At 48.7% G+C, this 18,181-nt stretch overlaps 1 protein-coding gene across 3 annotated transcripts in view; it reads right to left on the bottom strand.

Moving 5' to 3' along the window:
• Window positions 1-2,781: 2,781 nt before the first annotated feature.
• Window positions 2,782-18,181, bottom strand: part of KCNAB1 (potassium voltage-gated channel subfamily A regulatory beta subunit 1) — a 61,349-nt gene continuing 45,949 nt past the window's right edge. For all 3 annotated transcript variants that reach the window (XM_056499203.1, XM_056499205.1, XM_056499204.1), the window contains exons 4-14: window positions 17,742-17,821; window positions 16,760-16,804; window positions 15,628-15,672; window positions 15,018-15,061; window positions 12,800-12,886; window positions 8,633-8,718; window positions 7,001-7,121; window positions 6,054-6,148; window positions 4,941-5,061; window positions 4,262-4,350; window positions 2,782-3,192 (exon numbers count right to left, since the gene is read on the bottom strand). In XM_056499203.1, coding sequence (XP_056355178.1) covers window positions 3,103-3,192; window positions 4,262-4,350; window positions 4,941-5,061; window positions 6,054-6,148; window positions 7,001-7,121; window positions 8,633-8,718; window positions 12,800-12,886; window positions 15,018-15,061; window positions 15,628-15,672; window positions 16,760-16,804; window positions 17,742-17,821 — 903 coding nt within the window. In that variant the 3' untranslated portion in view covers window positions 2,782-3,102. The remainder of the gene's footprint in view (window positions 3,193-4,261; window positions 4,351-4,940; window positions 5,062-6,053; window positions 6,149-7,000; window positions 7,122-8,632; window positions 8,719-12,799; window positions 12,887-15,017; window positions 15,062-15,627; window positions 15,673-16,759; window positions 16,805-17,741; window positions 17,822-18,181) is intronic.

Raw genomic sequence — 18,181 nt, 5'->3', positions numbered from 1 at the left:
AAATACATGGATTTTTCTTTATCCCTTCTGCCTGACTATACCACTGAAAGGACACATTGCACAAATGGAATTGGACAATTTCCCTTTCCTTGGCCTCTCTTCTAAGGGATAGAATTGATGGGTTTTAGGCTGAGTTTTTAGCTCACATAAAGCAGATTTTTAACAAACCTCTGCAAACAGCCAGAGCCCAGCACAAAGCCAGGCTGCCTCCTCTGGGAGTTCTTTGATCTTGTTTTTCCTTTTGTTCTCAGAATCCCAGCTCTGAATTCAAACCCTTGAACAATGTTATACTCACTCCTGGCAGGGCTGGGAGGCTCAGGTGTATTTACACCTTTAGCAGGTGTATTTTCCAGAAAATCTGCTGTCTAGAGAGTGCTTGGCAGCAGCACTTCTGCCATTACTCTCAGCTCACTGAGTCTTTTATTATCAGCTTTTCATCTTCTCTCTTTTGGTATTGACAGTTGCTGAGGCCTGGAGCTTAGTGAGTGTCAGAATTTTCCTGGAGAGGGAGCACTGAGCACTGACAGCCTGAAACAAGCAGGTGGGTGGGTGGGCTGGGTTGTGTTCTGCAAAAAACCTCAGCTTGAGCCTTCACAGAAAAGTTTGGGAGTTTTCTTTTTTTTTTTGGTTGGTTGGATTTTTGTTCACTTTTTCAGTTGTCTTTTTTTTTTTTTTAGAGATGGTGTTTGGTTTTTCCCTTGCAATCTGCACTGCAAGCTGCAATGATAAATAAATTCAATATAAAACACTGAAATTATATTTCTCTTGTCTAATACTGAGGGTTAACCTAAAGCTGGGCTGCTGCTTGGCCCCACACTGCCCTCAGAGCCTGTCAGGGACAATGCCATCTCCTCAATTAAATTTGGGAATTGATCTAGTTTTAATACATTCCTGGATTCCCAAGTACATGAGAAGGGGAAGAGAGAACATTAAATTGTACCTCCAGAGGGAGGAAGAGGAATTAGCCTGCTACTGGGAGGATAATTATATTAAATTAATGAAGCTGCTAACTGTGTAGTGGTTGAAGCCTTTGTAGAAATGAGCAATAGTTAGTGGTCATGCAGCACTGGGGGATGTCCCCAGGGCAGGGGAAGGTGGCTGGGACTGGCCAGTGTCACCCTGCAGGGGCTGGGGACAGCTGCACTGCCTTCATTCAGGCCAAGTCACAGAACAGCTGGGCTGGGAAGGGACCTCACACCCATCCAGTGCCATGGCAGGGACACCTCCCACTGCCCCAGCCTGGCCCTGGGCACTGCCAGGGATCCAGGGGCAGCCACAGCAAATCTGGGAATTCCATCAGCCCCTCCTCACCCTCCCAGGGAGCCATTCCTGCCCCAAATCCCATCCATCCCTGCCCCCTCCAGCTTCAGGCCGGGCCAGACCTTACCTGGGGCTGCTGTGCTCCTTGGGACTGACAGCCAGCAGCACCTTGGGGCCAGCCCTGCTCCCTCCTGGCACAGCTGGAAAGGTTCCCTGCACAGCTGGAAAGGTTCCCTGCACGGCTGGAAAGGTTCCCTGCACAGCTGAAATGGTTCCCTGCACAGCTGGAATGGTTCCCTGGGCACAGCTGGAATGGTTCCCTGGGCACAGCTGGAAAGGTTCCCTGCACAGCTGGAAAGGTTCCCTGGCACAGCTGGAAAGGTTCCCTGCACGGCTGGAAAGGTTCCCTGCACAGCTGAAATGGTTCCCTGGGCACAGCTGGAATGGTTCCCTGGCACAGCTGGAATGGCTCCCTGTAGAACAAACCCCCCCTCCTCAGCAGGAAGCCCTGCTGCCCAGAGCAGCTGTGGGGTCAGTAACAGGTCTGCAGCTGGCAGGGTAGATGCACAAAATGCTTTTATTGTGTCCAAGCAGAGTTCCAGTCAGACTGCATTTCCCATGTACAGCAGAGTCATTGACACACACCACGGCTTCAAACACAGGAGGAGACCACCTGGGGTGGGGAGCTGCTCACCTGGCCCAGGTGAGCACTGCAGGGCTGGGGGGGAGTACAGGGTCCTACAAAGACTGTACAGAGCTGTATCCCAGCAGGGCTGGGAGAAATACAGACTGAAATCAGAGGAGCATGGTACACAGCAAATCCATGGGAAGATACAACGTGGGGCTTGAGCTGGGCAAATTCAGATGTAAATCCTTCCTGTCAACTCCTGTAAATGCTCACAAAAATCTGTTTAGAATGTCTCTGTGCATTTCCTTATCCCCTGTTCCAAAGCAGGTGAAAGCAGGTGAAGCCTTTTGGAGTCTGTACCTGATTGTTCCTGCAGTTCTCAGCAGCTATAGATTGTATATATTTATAGTATCTATTTCCTTAAAAGCTCCTGAATATTGAAATTTGCAGTAGCTCTGTCTACAAGCAGGCAGAAGTAGAGGCAGGTTCCTATAGATGCAAAACCCAATATTTAGTCATGGCTTTCTTGGTCTGAGGTTTATGGAGAAGTTGTTTTCAGTAACCTGACATGTGTGGTTGGGCTTCCTAGCTCTGCCCCAGGAGCACTCCACAGCTGGAACAGCTGCAAAATGAGGAGCTGAACTATCTAAGTGCTAACTAGTTCTGTCTTACAGCCTTGATTCAACTACAAAGAAATCCTAGAGCTTTGATTCAGCATAAAAAAGCAAAGTTTAGGCTTGCCCCTTCCATCTGTTAACCTGAAGAAACTTTATAGTTGAGATTTCCCAAACATGGTTTTATTAAAACCTGAAGTTGTATCTGGCTTTTCTTCATTGAAAAAATAGATCTGTACATCCTTCTTTAATTACCAAGTACCTGAAGGTTATAAATTATTTCTTTTTTCCTTTTTTTTTTTTTTTTTTTTTTGCTTTACAAGTGTTTGTCACAGCACAAGCATGAGGTGCAAAGAGTAAAGTAAAAATTAATGAACTCGGTTGAGAAGGTAAGAAAATACAAGGTTATTCTTGGTTAGAAGAGATCACCTGTGCTTTTAAATTCACTGCAGAGTAGTAGCAAGAGCACACATCTCAAGGATCCAGTGACAGGAGACACCGAGCAGCAAGTGCTGAATGATTCTCATGAGAGTAATTCAGGGCTGTACTGGAGTACAGAGCACTTCTAAACCATGCAGTCCAGGAAATTCATGCATTGCATTAGGATCTGTAATCCTTCTTGCTGAAGGGCTTGTTGCCCAGGATATTATCTATTTCATTTACAATATGGGATGTCATCTTTGGAAGGACCTGGGGGTGGAAGAAAGTGACGTTCAATGGAGAGAGTTCCAAAATGAAACTTAGATTTTATCCAAGTACATTTCTTCTGGGGGTTTTGTGTGTCAGAGATTAAGCATTCACCTAATAACTCTCCCTCAAAGGAAAAACCACTGGAGTATCTTTACTCAGTGAGAGAGTCACAGCAAAGCCTCTCAGCTTCCTGTGTGGAATTTTGCTTGGCTGCAGTGGGACACGAGCTGGTGGCAAGGACAGAGAGGCAGAGAAAGCTCTGACTTGAGAAAAACCACAGGGAATCATCAAGGTGGGAGCAGGGACATGTGACAGCACAGAGTCTGTCACAGCCTGGAATAATTTCCATTTCCAGGTTTTGAAAGCTGCTGATGCCACCCTCGTGTCACTGGGAATGTTTGCAGTGACCCCAAAGGAGCCAAGCCATGGTGACACAGGGATGGGCCTGGCTAAGGGAGCTGAGAGACAAAATCCCAGTGTTACCCTGGATTAGGAGACAAAATCCCAGTGCTACCCCTGGATTAGGAGACAAAATCCCAGTGTTACCCCTGGATTAGGAGACAAAATCCCAGTGTTACCCTGGATTAGCTGACAAAATCCCAGTGTTACCCTGGATTAGGAGACAAAATCCCAGTGTTACCCTGTATTAGCTGACAAAATCCCAGTGTTACCCCTGGATTAGGAGACAAAATCCCAGTGTTACCCCTGGATTAGGAGACAAAATCCCAGTGTTACCCTGGATTAGCTGACAAAATCCCAGTGTTACCCTGTATTAGCTGACAAAATCCCAGTGTTACCCCTGGATTAGGAGACAAAATCCCAGTGTTACCCTGGATTAGGAGACAAAATCCCAGTGCTACCCCTGGATTAGGAGACAAAATCCCAGTGTTATCCTGTATTAGCTGACAAAATCCCAGTGTTACCCCTGGATTAGGAGACAAAATCCCAGTGTTACCCTGTATTAGCTCACAAAATCCCAGTGTCACCCCTGGATTAGGTGACAAAGTCCCAGTGTCACCCTGTATGAGGAGGAGGAGGTGCTGAGCTGTGGTGCCAGCCCTGCCCTCACCTGGATGGCTCCCAGGTTCTCGATCAGCTGCTCGGGGTTGGAGGATCCCAGGAGCACAGAGCTCACCCCCTCGTTCCTCAGGCACCACGCTGGGGACAGAGCACAGGGACAGTGTCTTGGGCTGGTGTCACCAGCAATGTGGGTTCTGTCCCCATCTGTTAAACCAGTGGGGCAGTGCCCCTGATCTCCTGGCACACATTATCTGCTCATGGGCCATCTTTAAACCAGCTGGGCAATCATCTTTATCTTCCCACAGCCCATCCTCCCTCCAGGAGATATGTGCCTGGGTGGCACTGGGGCAGCACTGGGGACTCCTGGGTGGCACTGGGGTGGCACTGGGCAGCCCTGGGGTGGCACAGGAGGGGCACTGGGCAGCCCTGGGGTGGCACTGGCAGCCCTGGGGAGGCACTGGGGTGGCACTGGCAGATATGGGGTGGCACAGGCAGATCTGGGGTGGCACAGAGGGGCACTGGGCAGCCCTGGGGTGGCACAGAGGGGCACTGGCAGCCCTGGGGTGGCACTGGCAGCCCTGGGGTGGCACAGAGGGGCACTGGGGCAGCCCTGGGTGGCACTGGGGTAGCACTGGGGACTGCTGGGTGGCACTGGGGTGGCACTGGCAGCCCTGGGGTGGCACAGAGGGGCACTGGGCAGCCCTGGGGTGGCACTGGCAGGGACCCACCGACAGCCAGCTGTGGCAGCGTGCAGCCCAGGCGCTCGGCGATGGGGGACAGGTCCTTCAGCTTCCCCTGCTGCTTCCTGCCCTCCTCACTGATGATCTTCTCCTTCAGCCACTGGTAGCACTGCAGAGCAAGCACAGCACGGCAGCCTGTCACCTTTCATCCTCCAAAACGGGGGTTAGGGCAGTTTAGAATTATAATCTATAAATGGATATAAATAGCAGCCCTTGCAAAGCCACGTCCAGCCCAGGAGGGCACAGGGCAGAGCAACACAAAGCTTGGCTGCCCAGAGCTATGAGGATGTTTCTTCTTGTCCTCAGCTCCCTGGTTTTATTCCCACTCCAGAACCTGGGCTCTCCCCAGTTTTCTTTTGGACTCCACAACCCCCAATAAGAATAAAATCAGGATAATTGTGGAAAAGCCAAGCTGTGGTGGCAGCAGAATGGCAAAACCTGTTAGAGAGGGCAGCACCCAGCAGCCCAGGGGTCTTCAGGGGGCTTGAGCTTGGCTTGGGGAGTGTCTGGAGGGACACTGGGATCACTGGGGGGATACTGGGATCACTGGGGGGATACTGGGGGGCTGAGAACCCCCATGGCCTGGGCTGGTACCCAGGGAAATGATGTCCAAGTCGTTCTATGTGGTTCAGGGGACTGGAAGTGGCAGCAGCTGCATCCATTCATGATCAGACTCAGCATCCAGCACCCCCAGAGCTGCCCCAAACCCCCCATCCCCCAGAGCTGCCCCAAACCCCCCAGACCCAGAGCTGCCCCAAACCCCCCAGACCCAGAGCTGCCCCAAACCCCCCAGACCCAGAGCTGCCCCAAACCCCCCAGACCCAGAGCTGCCCCAAACCCCCCATCCCCCAGAGCTGCCCCAAACCCCCCCAGACCCAGAGCTGCCCCAAACCCCCCCCAGCCCCTAGATCTACCCCAAACCCCCCATTCCTCAGCTCCCCACGTGGGGAAGGAACCTGAGCCCGTCCTAACCCAGATTCTGCTGCTCTCTGCAGTTGGTTGCCAGAGAAACCGAGCTGATCCATCCCTGCCTCCCAGCAGGGAGCCCCTTCCCCTTTGTTATCCCCCAGAACCTCGGCAGCAGCACAGGAGCAGAAATACCTTGAGTGAAGCCCTTGAGCTCTCAGGGACCCCGTTGCCATATTTCCCTGAGATGATCCCACAGGCCAGGGGGGACCATGTCATGGCTCCCACCCCTGCAGGGACACAAAGGCATTTCAGGGCAAATAAAACACACCTGCAGCCAAAAACTGAACCAGAAACCAACCCCTGCTTGTTCCTGCTGCCTCTGCTCTTCCACAAAGGTGCTGCTGATTCCCTTAAGGGTATTAAGGATTTATTTTACTTAATGGGCCACATGAATCTCAGAGTAAGGAGCAGCCAAGCCAATTAATACTTACTATGCTTATTAATTTACTTTAGCTATTCATAATTACACATATTAATTTATATAATTGTATCTAATAATATAAATTATTATCAATGATATAGTATATTAATATATTAAATACATTAACATATAACTTATATATAAATATATAGAGATATTATTATTATCTTAATATTAATAATTATATAATATTAAGCACTGATTCCCTTAAGGGTGTTAAGGATTTATTTTACTTAATGGGCCACATGAATCTCAGAGAGTAGGGAGGAGCCAAGCCAATTGCTTATTAATTTACTTTAGCTATTAATAATTATACATGTATCATTTATATGGTTATATCTAATAACATAAATTATTCATCATATAGTATATTAATATATTATAGACATTGACATAATATATAGATAATATATAATATATGATGATATATTGATTTTATTATTATATTTTATATTTTTAAATTTTTATTATATATATTTTATTATTATAATCTTAATATTAATAATTATATAATATTAAGCAATGCTTCTTCATCAGAGGCACAGTAAGCTGTTTTTTCATTTATGTCACTAGATACTGTCCCTGGCCCCACCTGGAGCCCCAGGCCATCCCACTCTCGTTTCTGCCCAGGCAGGAGGCAGAGCTGGCTCAGACTCACCGATTTTGTGATACAGTTCTGGCAGCTGCACCTCCACCTTCTCCCTCTGGAACAGGTGATACTCAGCCTGCTCACACACGGGGGGGATCATGTTAAACTGCCTGGCCACGGAGTAGGCTTCCTGCAGAGGAGAAGGGTGCAGAAAACACTGCAGGAGGTGGCAATGCTCTGCAGGACACACTGCAGGAGGTGGCAAAGCTCTGCAGGACACACTGCAGGAGTGGCAATGTCCTGCAGGACACACTGTAGGGGTGGCAATGTCCCTCAGGACACACTGCAGGAGTCACAATGTCCCGCAGGACACTCTGCAGGAATGGCAATGTCCCTCAGGACACACTGCAGGAGGTCACAATGTCCCTCAGGACACACTGCAGGAGTGGCAATGCTCTCAGGACACACTGCAGGAGTCACAATGTCCCTCAGGACACACTGCAGGAGTCACAATGTCCCTCAGGACACACTGCAGGAGTGGCAATGCTCTGCAGGACACACTGCAGGAGTCACAATGTCCCTCAGGACACACTGTAGGAGTCACAATGTCCCTCAGGACACACCAGGCACGTTCTCTGAGAGTCCAGGACCAAGTCTTGCTGTCCCTTGGCAATGCTGGCATCTCCTGAGTCACAGCTTTGGGACATTAAAACCCCTTTTATCCATCCCATGGGCCAGGCTGATATCAGACTGAAAGACTTGATATAAAATGACACAAACCCAGATAAACCCCCCAAATCCCCATCCTCTCCTCCTAACCAGCACCAGCTCATTCTGGGACAGGTTCTGAAGCTGTCAGGGTGGAAGCAGTGGCTGGAGTGGGAGCTCAGGGCTCCCCTGGCAAACCAACTGCAGTTTGCTGATAGATGGAATTGGATATTGAAAGATGAAATAAAAATTGGGGAAAACCATGGATTCCATAAAAATTAAAGATTAAAAGGGAGGGTTGCACATTAGAGGGGAATCTCAGGTATCAGGTGTTTGGGAAGTCTGTACCTCTCAAGTACCTCAGCACAAGGGGAAAGAGAGAGGGAAATTGGGATAAAAGGAGGCCGTGTCCTCCAAAAATCTGAGAGATCCCAGGGGAATGTCCCATGGCCTCTGCCTTTATTCAAATGAAGTTACAAAACTCCTGTGTCTCCTTTTTGGACATAAACCTCTGGTGTTTGGGGGTGAATTTTCCTGACACCCCTTACCATGGACATAAATCTGTGGGGTTTGGGGATGGATTTTGGATCAATGTGAGGATTTTAGACTCTTACCATGGACACTAACCTGTGGTGTTTGGGATGGATTTTGGATCAATGTGAGGATTTTAGGTTCTTACCATGGACACTCACCCATGGTGTTTGGGATGGATTTTGGGTCACAGCCAGGGTTTGGCCCTTACCATGGATATAAATCTGTGGTGTTTGTGGATGAATTTTGGATCAATGTGAGGATTTTAGACTCTTGCCATGGACACTAACCCTTGGTGTTTGGGATGGATTTTGGATCAATGGACACAAACCCATGGACACTCACCCATGGTGTTTGGGATGGATTTTGGGTCACAGCCAGGCCTTTGGGCCCTTACCATGGACACTCACCCATGGTGATTGGGATGGAGTTTGGGTCACAGCCAGGGTTTTGGGCCCTTACCATGATCTCCATGGCGCTCCAGCGGGACGTGCCCCAGTACATGGCCATGCCCTGGTTGATCACGTGCGTCATCGCCCGCACGATTTCTGAAAAAGGGCAGAAAAAAAACCAGTGTGAGCAGTGCCCAGAGACATTTCCACACCAAACCCACCTCCAAACACCCCCCACACACTGCTGAGCTGCCTGCCCAGCTGGGGCTGGGAAAGCACCTTCAGTGCAAACATCACAAGACTGGCCCTGCAGTTGGTTAAAAATTGCTTTTTAAAAACTGATTTTTAGAAAACTGCTTTTAAAAAGCTCCTTTTTAAAACCTGCTTTTTAAAAAATTGCTTTTCAAAAACTTTTCCCACCTGGCTCTTGCCTACCCTTAGGAGAGCACTTCCTTCCAAACAGAACACAAGAGGGCAGCACAGTGGAAAAATAAACTACAAAGTAAATTTTTTTTTTTTTTTTTAATTTGCTTCCTGAGAGCACATATCTAGGTCTGCCTCTTTTTAGCAGGAATACTGGGGACAAAGCTGCAAGAATGGGTGATTGAGCCCTGCTCCACCCTCAGGTGTCACCTCTGCAAACCCAGCACAGCAGTGCCAGGGCTGTTGTTCTTTGGGATGTGGAACTTCCAAGGTTACACCAGGACATTTTCTTGGATTTCACCCCTCAGACCTCCCTGCCCTAAAAAAACCCTCCTGGACTTCAGTTTAATGGGATCCCAGAGGGGTTTGGGCTGTAAGGGATGTTAAAGCTCATCCATGGCAGGGGCACCTCTCCCTGACCCAATGTCCAGCCTGGCCTTGGGCACCCGTGCCAGGCCTTTCCCACCCTCCCAGCCAGGAATTCCTTCCCAATATCCCAATATCCATCCCTGCCCTGTGTCACAGTCCCCAGGAGCAGCCACAGGCCAAACCCACCTGCACCAAAACCCCAATTCTGACAGGGCTGCAGCACACACACACACACTGCCCACACAATGGGGAAAATGAGCTAAACCCCGTCTGAGAAGGGAATAAAATAATTCTGGGGCACTGCCACACCTCCCAGGGGAGAGGCAAGGATGTGACACTGTCCCAGCAGCTCTGAGCACCCCAAATCCCCCTGGAGGGAGCCTGCAGTGCCCAAAGCCCCTGGACCAGGGGATGGCAGCATCCTCGTCCTGCTCGTGGCAGGGGAAGCAGGAGTGGGTGCCAAGCTGTGAATGCTCCTGCAGGCACTGACAGGCAGCTCCATTTATAACCTGCAGGGCTGCCACTGACACACAGACCTGCCTTCAACCCAAACACTAATCCACTTCATCCCAGGGAACGAGGCAAAGCAAGCAAAGAGCACAGGCAGCGTTAAAGCCAGCACTGGGATGTAAAGGAAACTTCCAGCTCTTCCTGAAAAAATATCAGCTCATTTCAGTGAAGGGTAAATATAGAATCAAAGGCTGGTTGGGGTTTTAAAGGGCCTTAAAGATCTTTTTCCAATCCCTGGGCAGGGACACCTTCTACCTGACCAGGGCTCCAGAACACAACTGATGAGCAATTTCAAGCTACTCCATCTGAATATTTAATTAAAAATTGTTTTTCATTTCCACCATCAGTCTAAGCCTGTAAATGATCCTTCCCTTCCTCCCTCCCTCCTCAGCAGCTTCTCCCTGGGTTTAGTTTTCTATTTTTGCCCTGCCACCATTTCAGAGTTCTGAAAAACATTTCGTCACACGCCTCTTACACATCTCAGCCCGTGGTTGTTTTCATTTCTCCAGCCCCTACTCCTTTCAAAAAAAAAAACAAAAAACCAACAAACCAAAATCCTAGTCAACTCAGAAAATGTATATAAATATATATAGATAGATATATAGATATATTTTTGTTTAGAGAGCCAAGGGATAGTGATGGGATTTGGGAAGAGCACACTCCCAGATCTCTTGTCCTGCCAGCTGGATGCCCAAATGGCAGCACTTAAGAACAGGAGATTTTAATTTTTTAAAAAAATATAAATCAATGCTTCAAATCCCAAATAACAGCCCTTGGCATCACAACAATAATAACTTTGAAATAGGTAAAGTTCCCTGGTAGGAACATCACCTTCCCTCCCTGGTACTCTGGGCACCTGGTTCTCTAAACAAGAACATATATACATATATAAACCCCTCGGGATGAAGAAAAAACATCTGCTTGCACAGCTGGGGGATGAGATCTCAGCCTGAGTGACGAGGCACAAAGCACAGGGGAATTCTGGAGAGGACAAATGCTCCCATCACTGTCCCCAAAGGTCCCTGAGGCAGGGCTGGGGGTGCCAGAGGATGGCAGGGACACCCCATGACCTGCAATGAGCTCCATCCCCAGCTGCTCCCCAAATCCAACTCACTGCTCCTACAGTGCTAAACTGCTTTAATTTGCTCTGAGACCTTTAAGGACATTAAATACAGTTTGGGTTTGGGTTAAGCAGCTTTTCCAGGTGCCCTGAGGCCCAAGGCAGCACAGAATTCCCCAAGGGATGCTCTCTGCTCCATCCCCAGGGAGGAACAGAGCCTGGGGAGGGGAGGATCTGCCTGGCTGGGGCACAGAAGGATCTGGAAAAGCTGCCCACGGGCACTTGGCAGCAGAGGGAGGATCTGAGGGACAGGGAAAGCAAACAGAACCAACCCAGGCTTTGATTTATTTGTGTGCAGAAAAACCCACAGGAGCTGCCACGAGCAGGGACACTTCAGGGTCACCTCCTCCTTCAGGAGGGGCTGATCCTGAATCCCTGGCAGTGTCCAAGGCCAGGCTGGACACTGGGATGGGAGCAGCCTGGGGTGGTGGGAGGTGCCCCTGCCATGGGATGGAATTTGGGATGGAATTTGGGATTTAAGGTGCCTTCCAAGGCAAAGCCCTCCACGATTCCCCTGTGGGAGAGGCTGGGCTGTGCGTGGTGCTGAGCAGGAGGAGCAGCTCGGGAAGGCAGCACTGACAGATGGCCCAGCAGATGCTCTGGGATGGAAGTGGCTTAGTAGGTGATCCATAAAAAAAGGCAGGAAGACGATGGGAGTATCTCCACCAGGCCATTCACAAGAGAAACGTCCCTTTTTTCACCCTGCCAGGGGGATCTGTGGCACTGGGAGAGTGGGATCAGCCTGGCCCCAGTGCTCAGGGATGGGCACAGAGCTCAGCCCCATCCCAGACACAGCACAGCCCCTCCCCTGACCCCAGCAGCTCCAAAAATCCCAGGGTGGCACTGCCCCATGCTCAGCAGGAATGGGGGCAGCACTCCTGACGTGCAGCTCCAGCTCTGCTTGATTCCCACCCACCAGAGGGTAGCCATGGTATATCCATGGTATATCCATGTTAATCCATAGTATATCCATGGTATATCCACGTTAATCCATAGTATATCCATGGTATATCCATGGTATATCCATGTTAATCCATAGTATATCCATGGTATATCCACGTTAATCCATAGTATATCCATGGTGTATCCATGGTATATCCATGTTAATCCATAGTATATCCATGGTATTTCCATGGTATTTCCATGGTGTTTGCTATGGTGTATCCATGTTTAATCCATGGTGTATCCATGTTTAATCCATGGTGTATCCGTGGTGTACCCATATTTTATCCATGTTTAATCCATGATGTATCCATGTTTAATCCATGGTATATCCATGGTGTTTGCCATGGTGTATCCATGGTATATCCATATTTTACCCATGGTGTATCCATGTTTTATCCATGGTGTACACATGGTGTACCCATGTTTAATCCATGTTTTTTCCACCGTGTACCCATGTTTTATCCATATTTTATCCAAGGTATATCCATGTTTTATCCATGGTGTTTGCCACGGGCACCTGCCTTAAATCCAGCCCCAAACCCACTTCACCTGAAGGAATCACAACAAGGAAATCTCCAAACATTAAAGCCACTCCTAGGACATAAAGAAAACTTCCATTTCTTTCCAAAACATACAAATTCATGTCGTGGCAGAGTAAACATAGAAACCTTCAACAGGTTGGGAGGGATCTAAATAAAGGACATCTAATTCCACCCCTCTGCCAGGGCAGGGACACCTTCCATGGCCAATATTTCATATTTCATCTTGAAACCACCCCAACAAATTGTTTTTCATTTCCTGCCCTGCTCAGTCTAAGCCCTTGAGCCAGGACCAGGCAGGTGAAAGCCTCGAGCTGCAGCTCCCACCAACCTTCCATGGGGGTGTTGTTGTCCGGCCTGTTGGCAAAGACCACGTCCACATATTCCAGCTGCAGCCTCTGCAGGGAAGCCTTCAGCCCTGGGGGAGCAGAGACAGGGTCAGGGGAGCCATGGACAGGGCCAAAATGGGACTCACAGACAGATTGGGGTATGTGAATAGGAATATAAATATAAATATAAGTATAAATATAAATATAAATATAAGTATAAGTATAAATATAAATATAAATATAAGTATAAATATAAGTATAAATATAAGTATAAGTATAAATATAAATATAATAAGTATAAGTATAAGTATAAGTATAAGTATAAGTATAAGTATAAGTATAAATATAAATATAAATATAAATATAAGTAAGTATAAACATAAAAATAAACATAAATATAAATAAAAAATACAAATACAAATATAACAAATAAATAACAATAACAATAACAATATAAATATAACGATATAAATATGAATACTAATATAACTATAACTATAACTATAACTATAAATATAAATTAAATATAATTCTAAATTAAATATAAATTAAATATACATATAACTATGGATATACATATAACTATAGATATACATACAGATATAAATACAAATACAAACATAAATACAAATACAAATATAAATATAAATACAAATACAAATACAAATACACAACCATTTAGGATATGAGAGGGATGCTGAATAATGTTGTCCCACATTCCTGAAGAAGCCTGGCCATTCACAGAGCCCTCCTTGCACAGGGCTGTGCTTTAGCTCAGAATTCCCAGATTTGTGCTGAGCAGCCCCAGGTACCAGGTGTGGCTGTGCCAGGGACTATTGCAGTGCCCTGCTCCTGCTTGCAGTTAATTCAACCTGAATTTTGAATTTTGTCCCTTTGGGACATCCCAGGACAATCCCAGGGCAGGATGGTGGCTCTGGGGGTGACTGGCAATGAGCACAGGTAAAGCTCCAGGTGCAGGGAGAGTCTGGCAGAGCAAGGCAGAGCCTCTGCAGCTCAGTCCATAAACACCCAGGTCCTGAGAGCTTTCCTGTCAGGATCTGATGGCAGTTTACAGACCCTCCAGATATTTTTATATATCCCTGTATGAGTGTGTGAGAGAGGGTGAGCAGAGGATGGGCATCTCATCCAGCTCAAACATTTTCAGCTCTGTTTTGACTCATTCTTCATGAACATTCATAAAAACATTTTGTTCTTGGGAAGATTTGTAGGAAATAACTGTTCAAAATCCTCTTCTCTCACGCACACAGATATATATATAAATGTATATATAAAAATATAAAATATCTCTCATTGACCTTAACGTTGTTTGCTGGGTGTTCTGTGAAATTATTCCAACTCCTGCCAGTGCTTTTCTGACACCTCACCAAGCAGCTCCACCAGAAATGGAAAATGGATGGGTTTGGAGTGCCTGTGACACATCTGCCACCTCCCTGAGCACCTTCAGTGCCACCACTCACTGAGGATTATTCAGATGAAATGAAATGTTGCTACAAGAAAAACTTTCTCCACTGGGAAAGTCACACCCTGACGTGTCTGGATCCTGCAAAGACTCCAAGATAAAACTCCCCAGGGCAATCCTGGATAAAACCTGCCAGCAGCAGCAGGAGGAGGATGGAAGGGCAAACCTGCAGCCCAGGGAGGGGCTGGCAGCCAGAATGATCCTTTGGGGCATTTTGGGCACTTCACGAGTTTGGGAATTGCCCTGAGTGGGATTGGCACAGGGAGCAGGGGGATCAAACAGCCCCTGTTGTTTGAGCTTCACTTTTGAGGTAAATTTTAAAAAGTTTAATGAAAGAGAGTAAAAGACAAGCAATAAAGCAAAAAAAACAAAACAAAAAAAAAAACCCAACATGAAATATATATTATATATTATATATTATATATTATATATTATATATTATATATTATATATTATATATTATATATTATATATTTATACATATACGTTTATATATATACATATATATATATATATATATATATATATAAATGTGTATACATATACATATATAAATGTATATAAATGTGTGTATATATAAAATGGTTATAATGGCCAGGTGCTTGGCCTTCAGCCAAGAGCACACCTGCTGTTTTGGAGACACCCCTTAAATTAAAAATCCTTAAATTAAAAACCCCTTAAACCCTTCTCATGGCAGAGCTCTGGCCTGGAGCCAGCTGGATCCTGCCCACCCCAGGTACCTTCAATGATGTGTTTTCTGGAAAGGCCTCTCTCTGTCTCAGCTCTGCAAGGGAAGAACAGGAACACAGCTGGGAGGTGCCAACAGCTCTGGAGCACTGATCTGTGCACCCCCAAAATTAGAGAATCACAGACTGGTTGGGTTGGAAGGGACATTAAATCCCATTAAACACCATTAAATCCCATTAAACCCCATTAAACCCCATCCAGTGCCATGGCAGGGACACCTCCCACTGCCCCATTGCCCCCAGTCCCAGTGTCCAGCCTGGTCCTGGACACTGCCAGGGATGGGGCAGCTACAGCTGCTCTGGCAATTCCATCCCAGCCAGGAATTCCCAATTCCCAGCATCCCATCCAGCCCTGCCCCTCTCCATTCCCTGGGTCCTGTCCCTCCATCCCTGTCCCCAGTCCCTCCCCAGCTCTCCTGGAGCCCTTTGGGCTCTGCAAGGGGCTCTGAGCTCTCCTGGAGTTTTCTCCAGGTACCTCCAACTTTAAACACTTGGCAAAGTACACAGGAATACAGTGGCAGCAGCAAAGCCCCCCAGTGCCATCAGCCTGCCCTGGCTGCAGGGCTGGGGCAGCAAACACCAGCACAAGACATGTCACACTTACTTGCCACCCCAGTACAGCTTTGTGGTTATCACCAAACTGGATCTCCTGCAAAAAGAACAGAAAAAAATAAAAATCAATAATAACAATAATAACAACCAAGCAGGATGCTGCCCATCAAACCAAAGGTGATCCAAGTGAAGCAACCAAAACCCCCAAATATTTTTAACTATTAAGCAACACCCAGAGCTTTCAGCAGGGCTGCAGCACCATTCCCTCCTGCCATCCATGCCCCTGTTCTCACTGCCATGCAGCATTCCCAGAGTTATCAAAGTGGAGTGTGATGCATCTGAATTAATCTGTAAACTCCTACATGATATTAAATCAAAGATTTCTCATCCTCCAGCTACCTTGCTGCATGACCAGACATGTGCAACACGATTTCCCCAGCTTTTATTGAACTTTTTCCTCCACATCATCCAGAATATTTCTAACCAAATAATCAATCAGCCCCTAATCCCCCGGGTTTGGAGAGAGCCCTGCTGGAACCTTCACAGGCCTTTAAGGATTATGCAAATCTCTCAAACCCCACAGCAGATGCTAATGGGCATCACTGAAAGGAGGTGTCATCTCCTCCCAGGCTCCATCCCAGGAGATGAAGGCTCCTCACAGCTCTGCATCCCTAATCCCCAGCAGGGATGAGGCACCAACACCCCATCAGAGGGATGGAGGGACCCCAGGGCTGTGACTGAGGCAGGGAGACCCCAGAGGGGGCTCACAGCCCCTGTGCACACCCCAAATCCCAGGGGAGCTCTTTCCCTGTGCACACCCCAAATCCCAGGGCAGCTCTTTCCCTGTGCACACCCCAAATCCCAGGGCAGCTCTTTCCCTGTGCACACCCCAAATCCCAGGGGAGCTCTTTCCCTGTGCACACCCCAAATCCCAGGGGGGCTCCTTCCCTGTGCACACCCCAAATCCCAGGGGAGCTCCTTCCCTGTGCACACCCCAAATCCCAGGGCAGCTCTTTCCCTGTGCACACCCCAAATCCCAGGGCAGCTCTTTCCCTGGCACTGGGAAGGTGCAGCTGCTCCTGTGGGACCCTGGCACCCAGCATGGGAAATCCTTCAAACCCTCTTCCAATTCTTCCAGAGGGGTTTCCACGAGCCCAGGGGGAGCAGGGAATGCCAGACTGTACCTCCAGCCCTTCTTCTTCAGGATGTTGCCCAGGATCACCTCGGCCCTGTGCAGGAAGAACCAGGTGTGAGGGAGGCAGGGGATGCTCAGTGCCACCACCACCCACCCCAGTCCTATCTGGGACAATAAACTGGGACAGATCCCACCCACCACAGAGCCCTGAGCCCCCTCCCAAATCCCCTGAGCCTCTGCAGGACATCACAGAGCCCTGAGCCCCCTCCCAAATCCCCTGAGCCTCTGCAGGACATGACAGAGCCCTGAGCCCCCTCCCAAATCCCCTTTGTAGGACATCACAGAGCCCAGAGCCCCCTCCCAAATCCCCTCATCCTCTGCAGGACCCACAGAGCCCAGAGCCCCCTCCCAACCCCCTGAGCCCCAGCAGGACACCCAGAGCCCAGAGCCCCCTCCCAAATCCCCTGAGCCTCTGCAGGTCATCACAGAGCCCAGAGCCCCCTCCCAAATCCCCTCAGCCTCAGCAGGACACCCAGAGCCCAGAGCCCCCTCCCAAATCCCCTCAGCCTCAGCAGGACACCCAGAGCCCAGAGCCCCCTCCCAAATCCCCTCAGCCTCAGCAGGACACCCAGAGCCCAGAGCCCCCTCCCAAATCCCCTCAGCCTCAGCAGGACAGCCCAGCCCAGCTCTGTGACCCATCCCAGGCACATCTGGCACAGATGATGCTCCCCCATCCCACAGAGCAGCTCAGCTCTCCATCCCCCCGGGATCCGTGCCTGGAGCTCTCACAGCTCCTGCCCATCCATCACCATTAACATCTGCACCGACTTTTCATTTATTCAGGATTTTTTTCAGCAGCAAGTGGCACGAGCGCTGCTCCAGCCTCTGCTGGGTACCAAAACCTTGATTTATGTGATGAGCGCTGCAGACACGAAGGTTTCCCGTCCCTCTCGGGGACGGAGTGGTGCCCAGAGCCCAGCCCATGGGGAGGGGCCCAGGGAAGGCAGGTCCTGGCAGGGAGGGGCACTCACTTGCCGGCTGCGTACACCTCAGCCGTGTCAAACAGGTTCACTCCGCTCTCGTAGGCGATGGTCATCAGCTGCTCGGCCACCTGGGGGCACAGGGGACAGATGGGGTCACCAACCCATCCCCAGCCAGCAGGGAAAATCCCACAGCAGTCAGCACAGCCAGAGGGGCTGGGACACCCCAGGAGGGCAGGAAAACACCAAAATGTGGATTTACATCAGCTCCCCTGGGAGCCAGCCTGGCAGGGATTCATCTCCTCTCAGGAGCTTTCTGTCAGGAAGGCAGCCAAGAATTTAATAGGGTTACAGGAGATATTCTGCAAATCTAGAGTTTAACACAGAAAGGGGGGTTTAATGTTCTTTGGGCTGCCTGCAGCTTGTCCTGGGGAATGGAAATGCCTGAAGATCTTTTTGTGGGAGCCCCTGAGGACTGAAAGCTCTGGCTC

This window comes from Oenanthe melanoleuca, chromosome 9 (assembly GCF_029582105.1).
Source record: "Oenanthe melanoleuca isolate GR-GAL-2019-014 chromosome 9, OMel1.0, whole genome shotgun sequence".
Lineage (NCBI taxonomy): Eukaryota > Metazoa > Chordata > Aves > Passeriformes > Muscicapidae > Oenanthe > Oenanthe melanoleuca.
The sequence above is the reverse complement of the archived record's forward strand: the minus strand, read 5'-3'. Positions and strand labels throughout refer to the sequence as shown.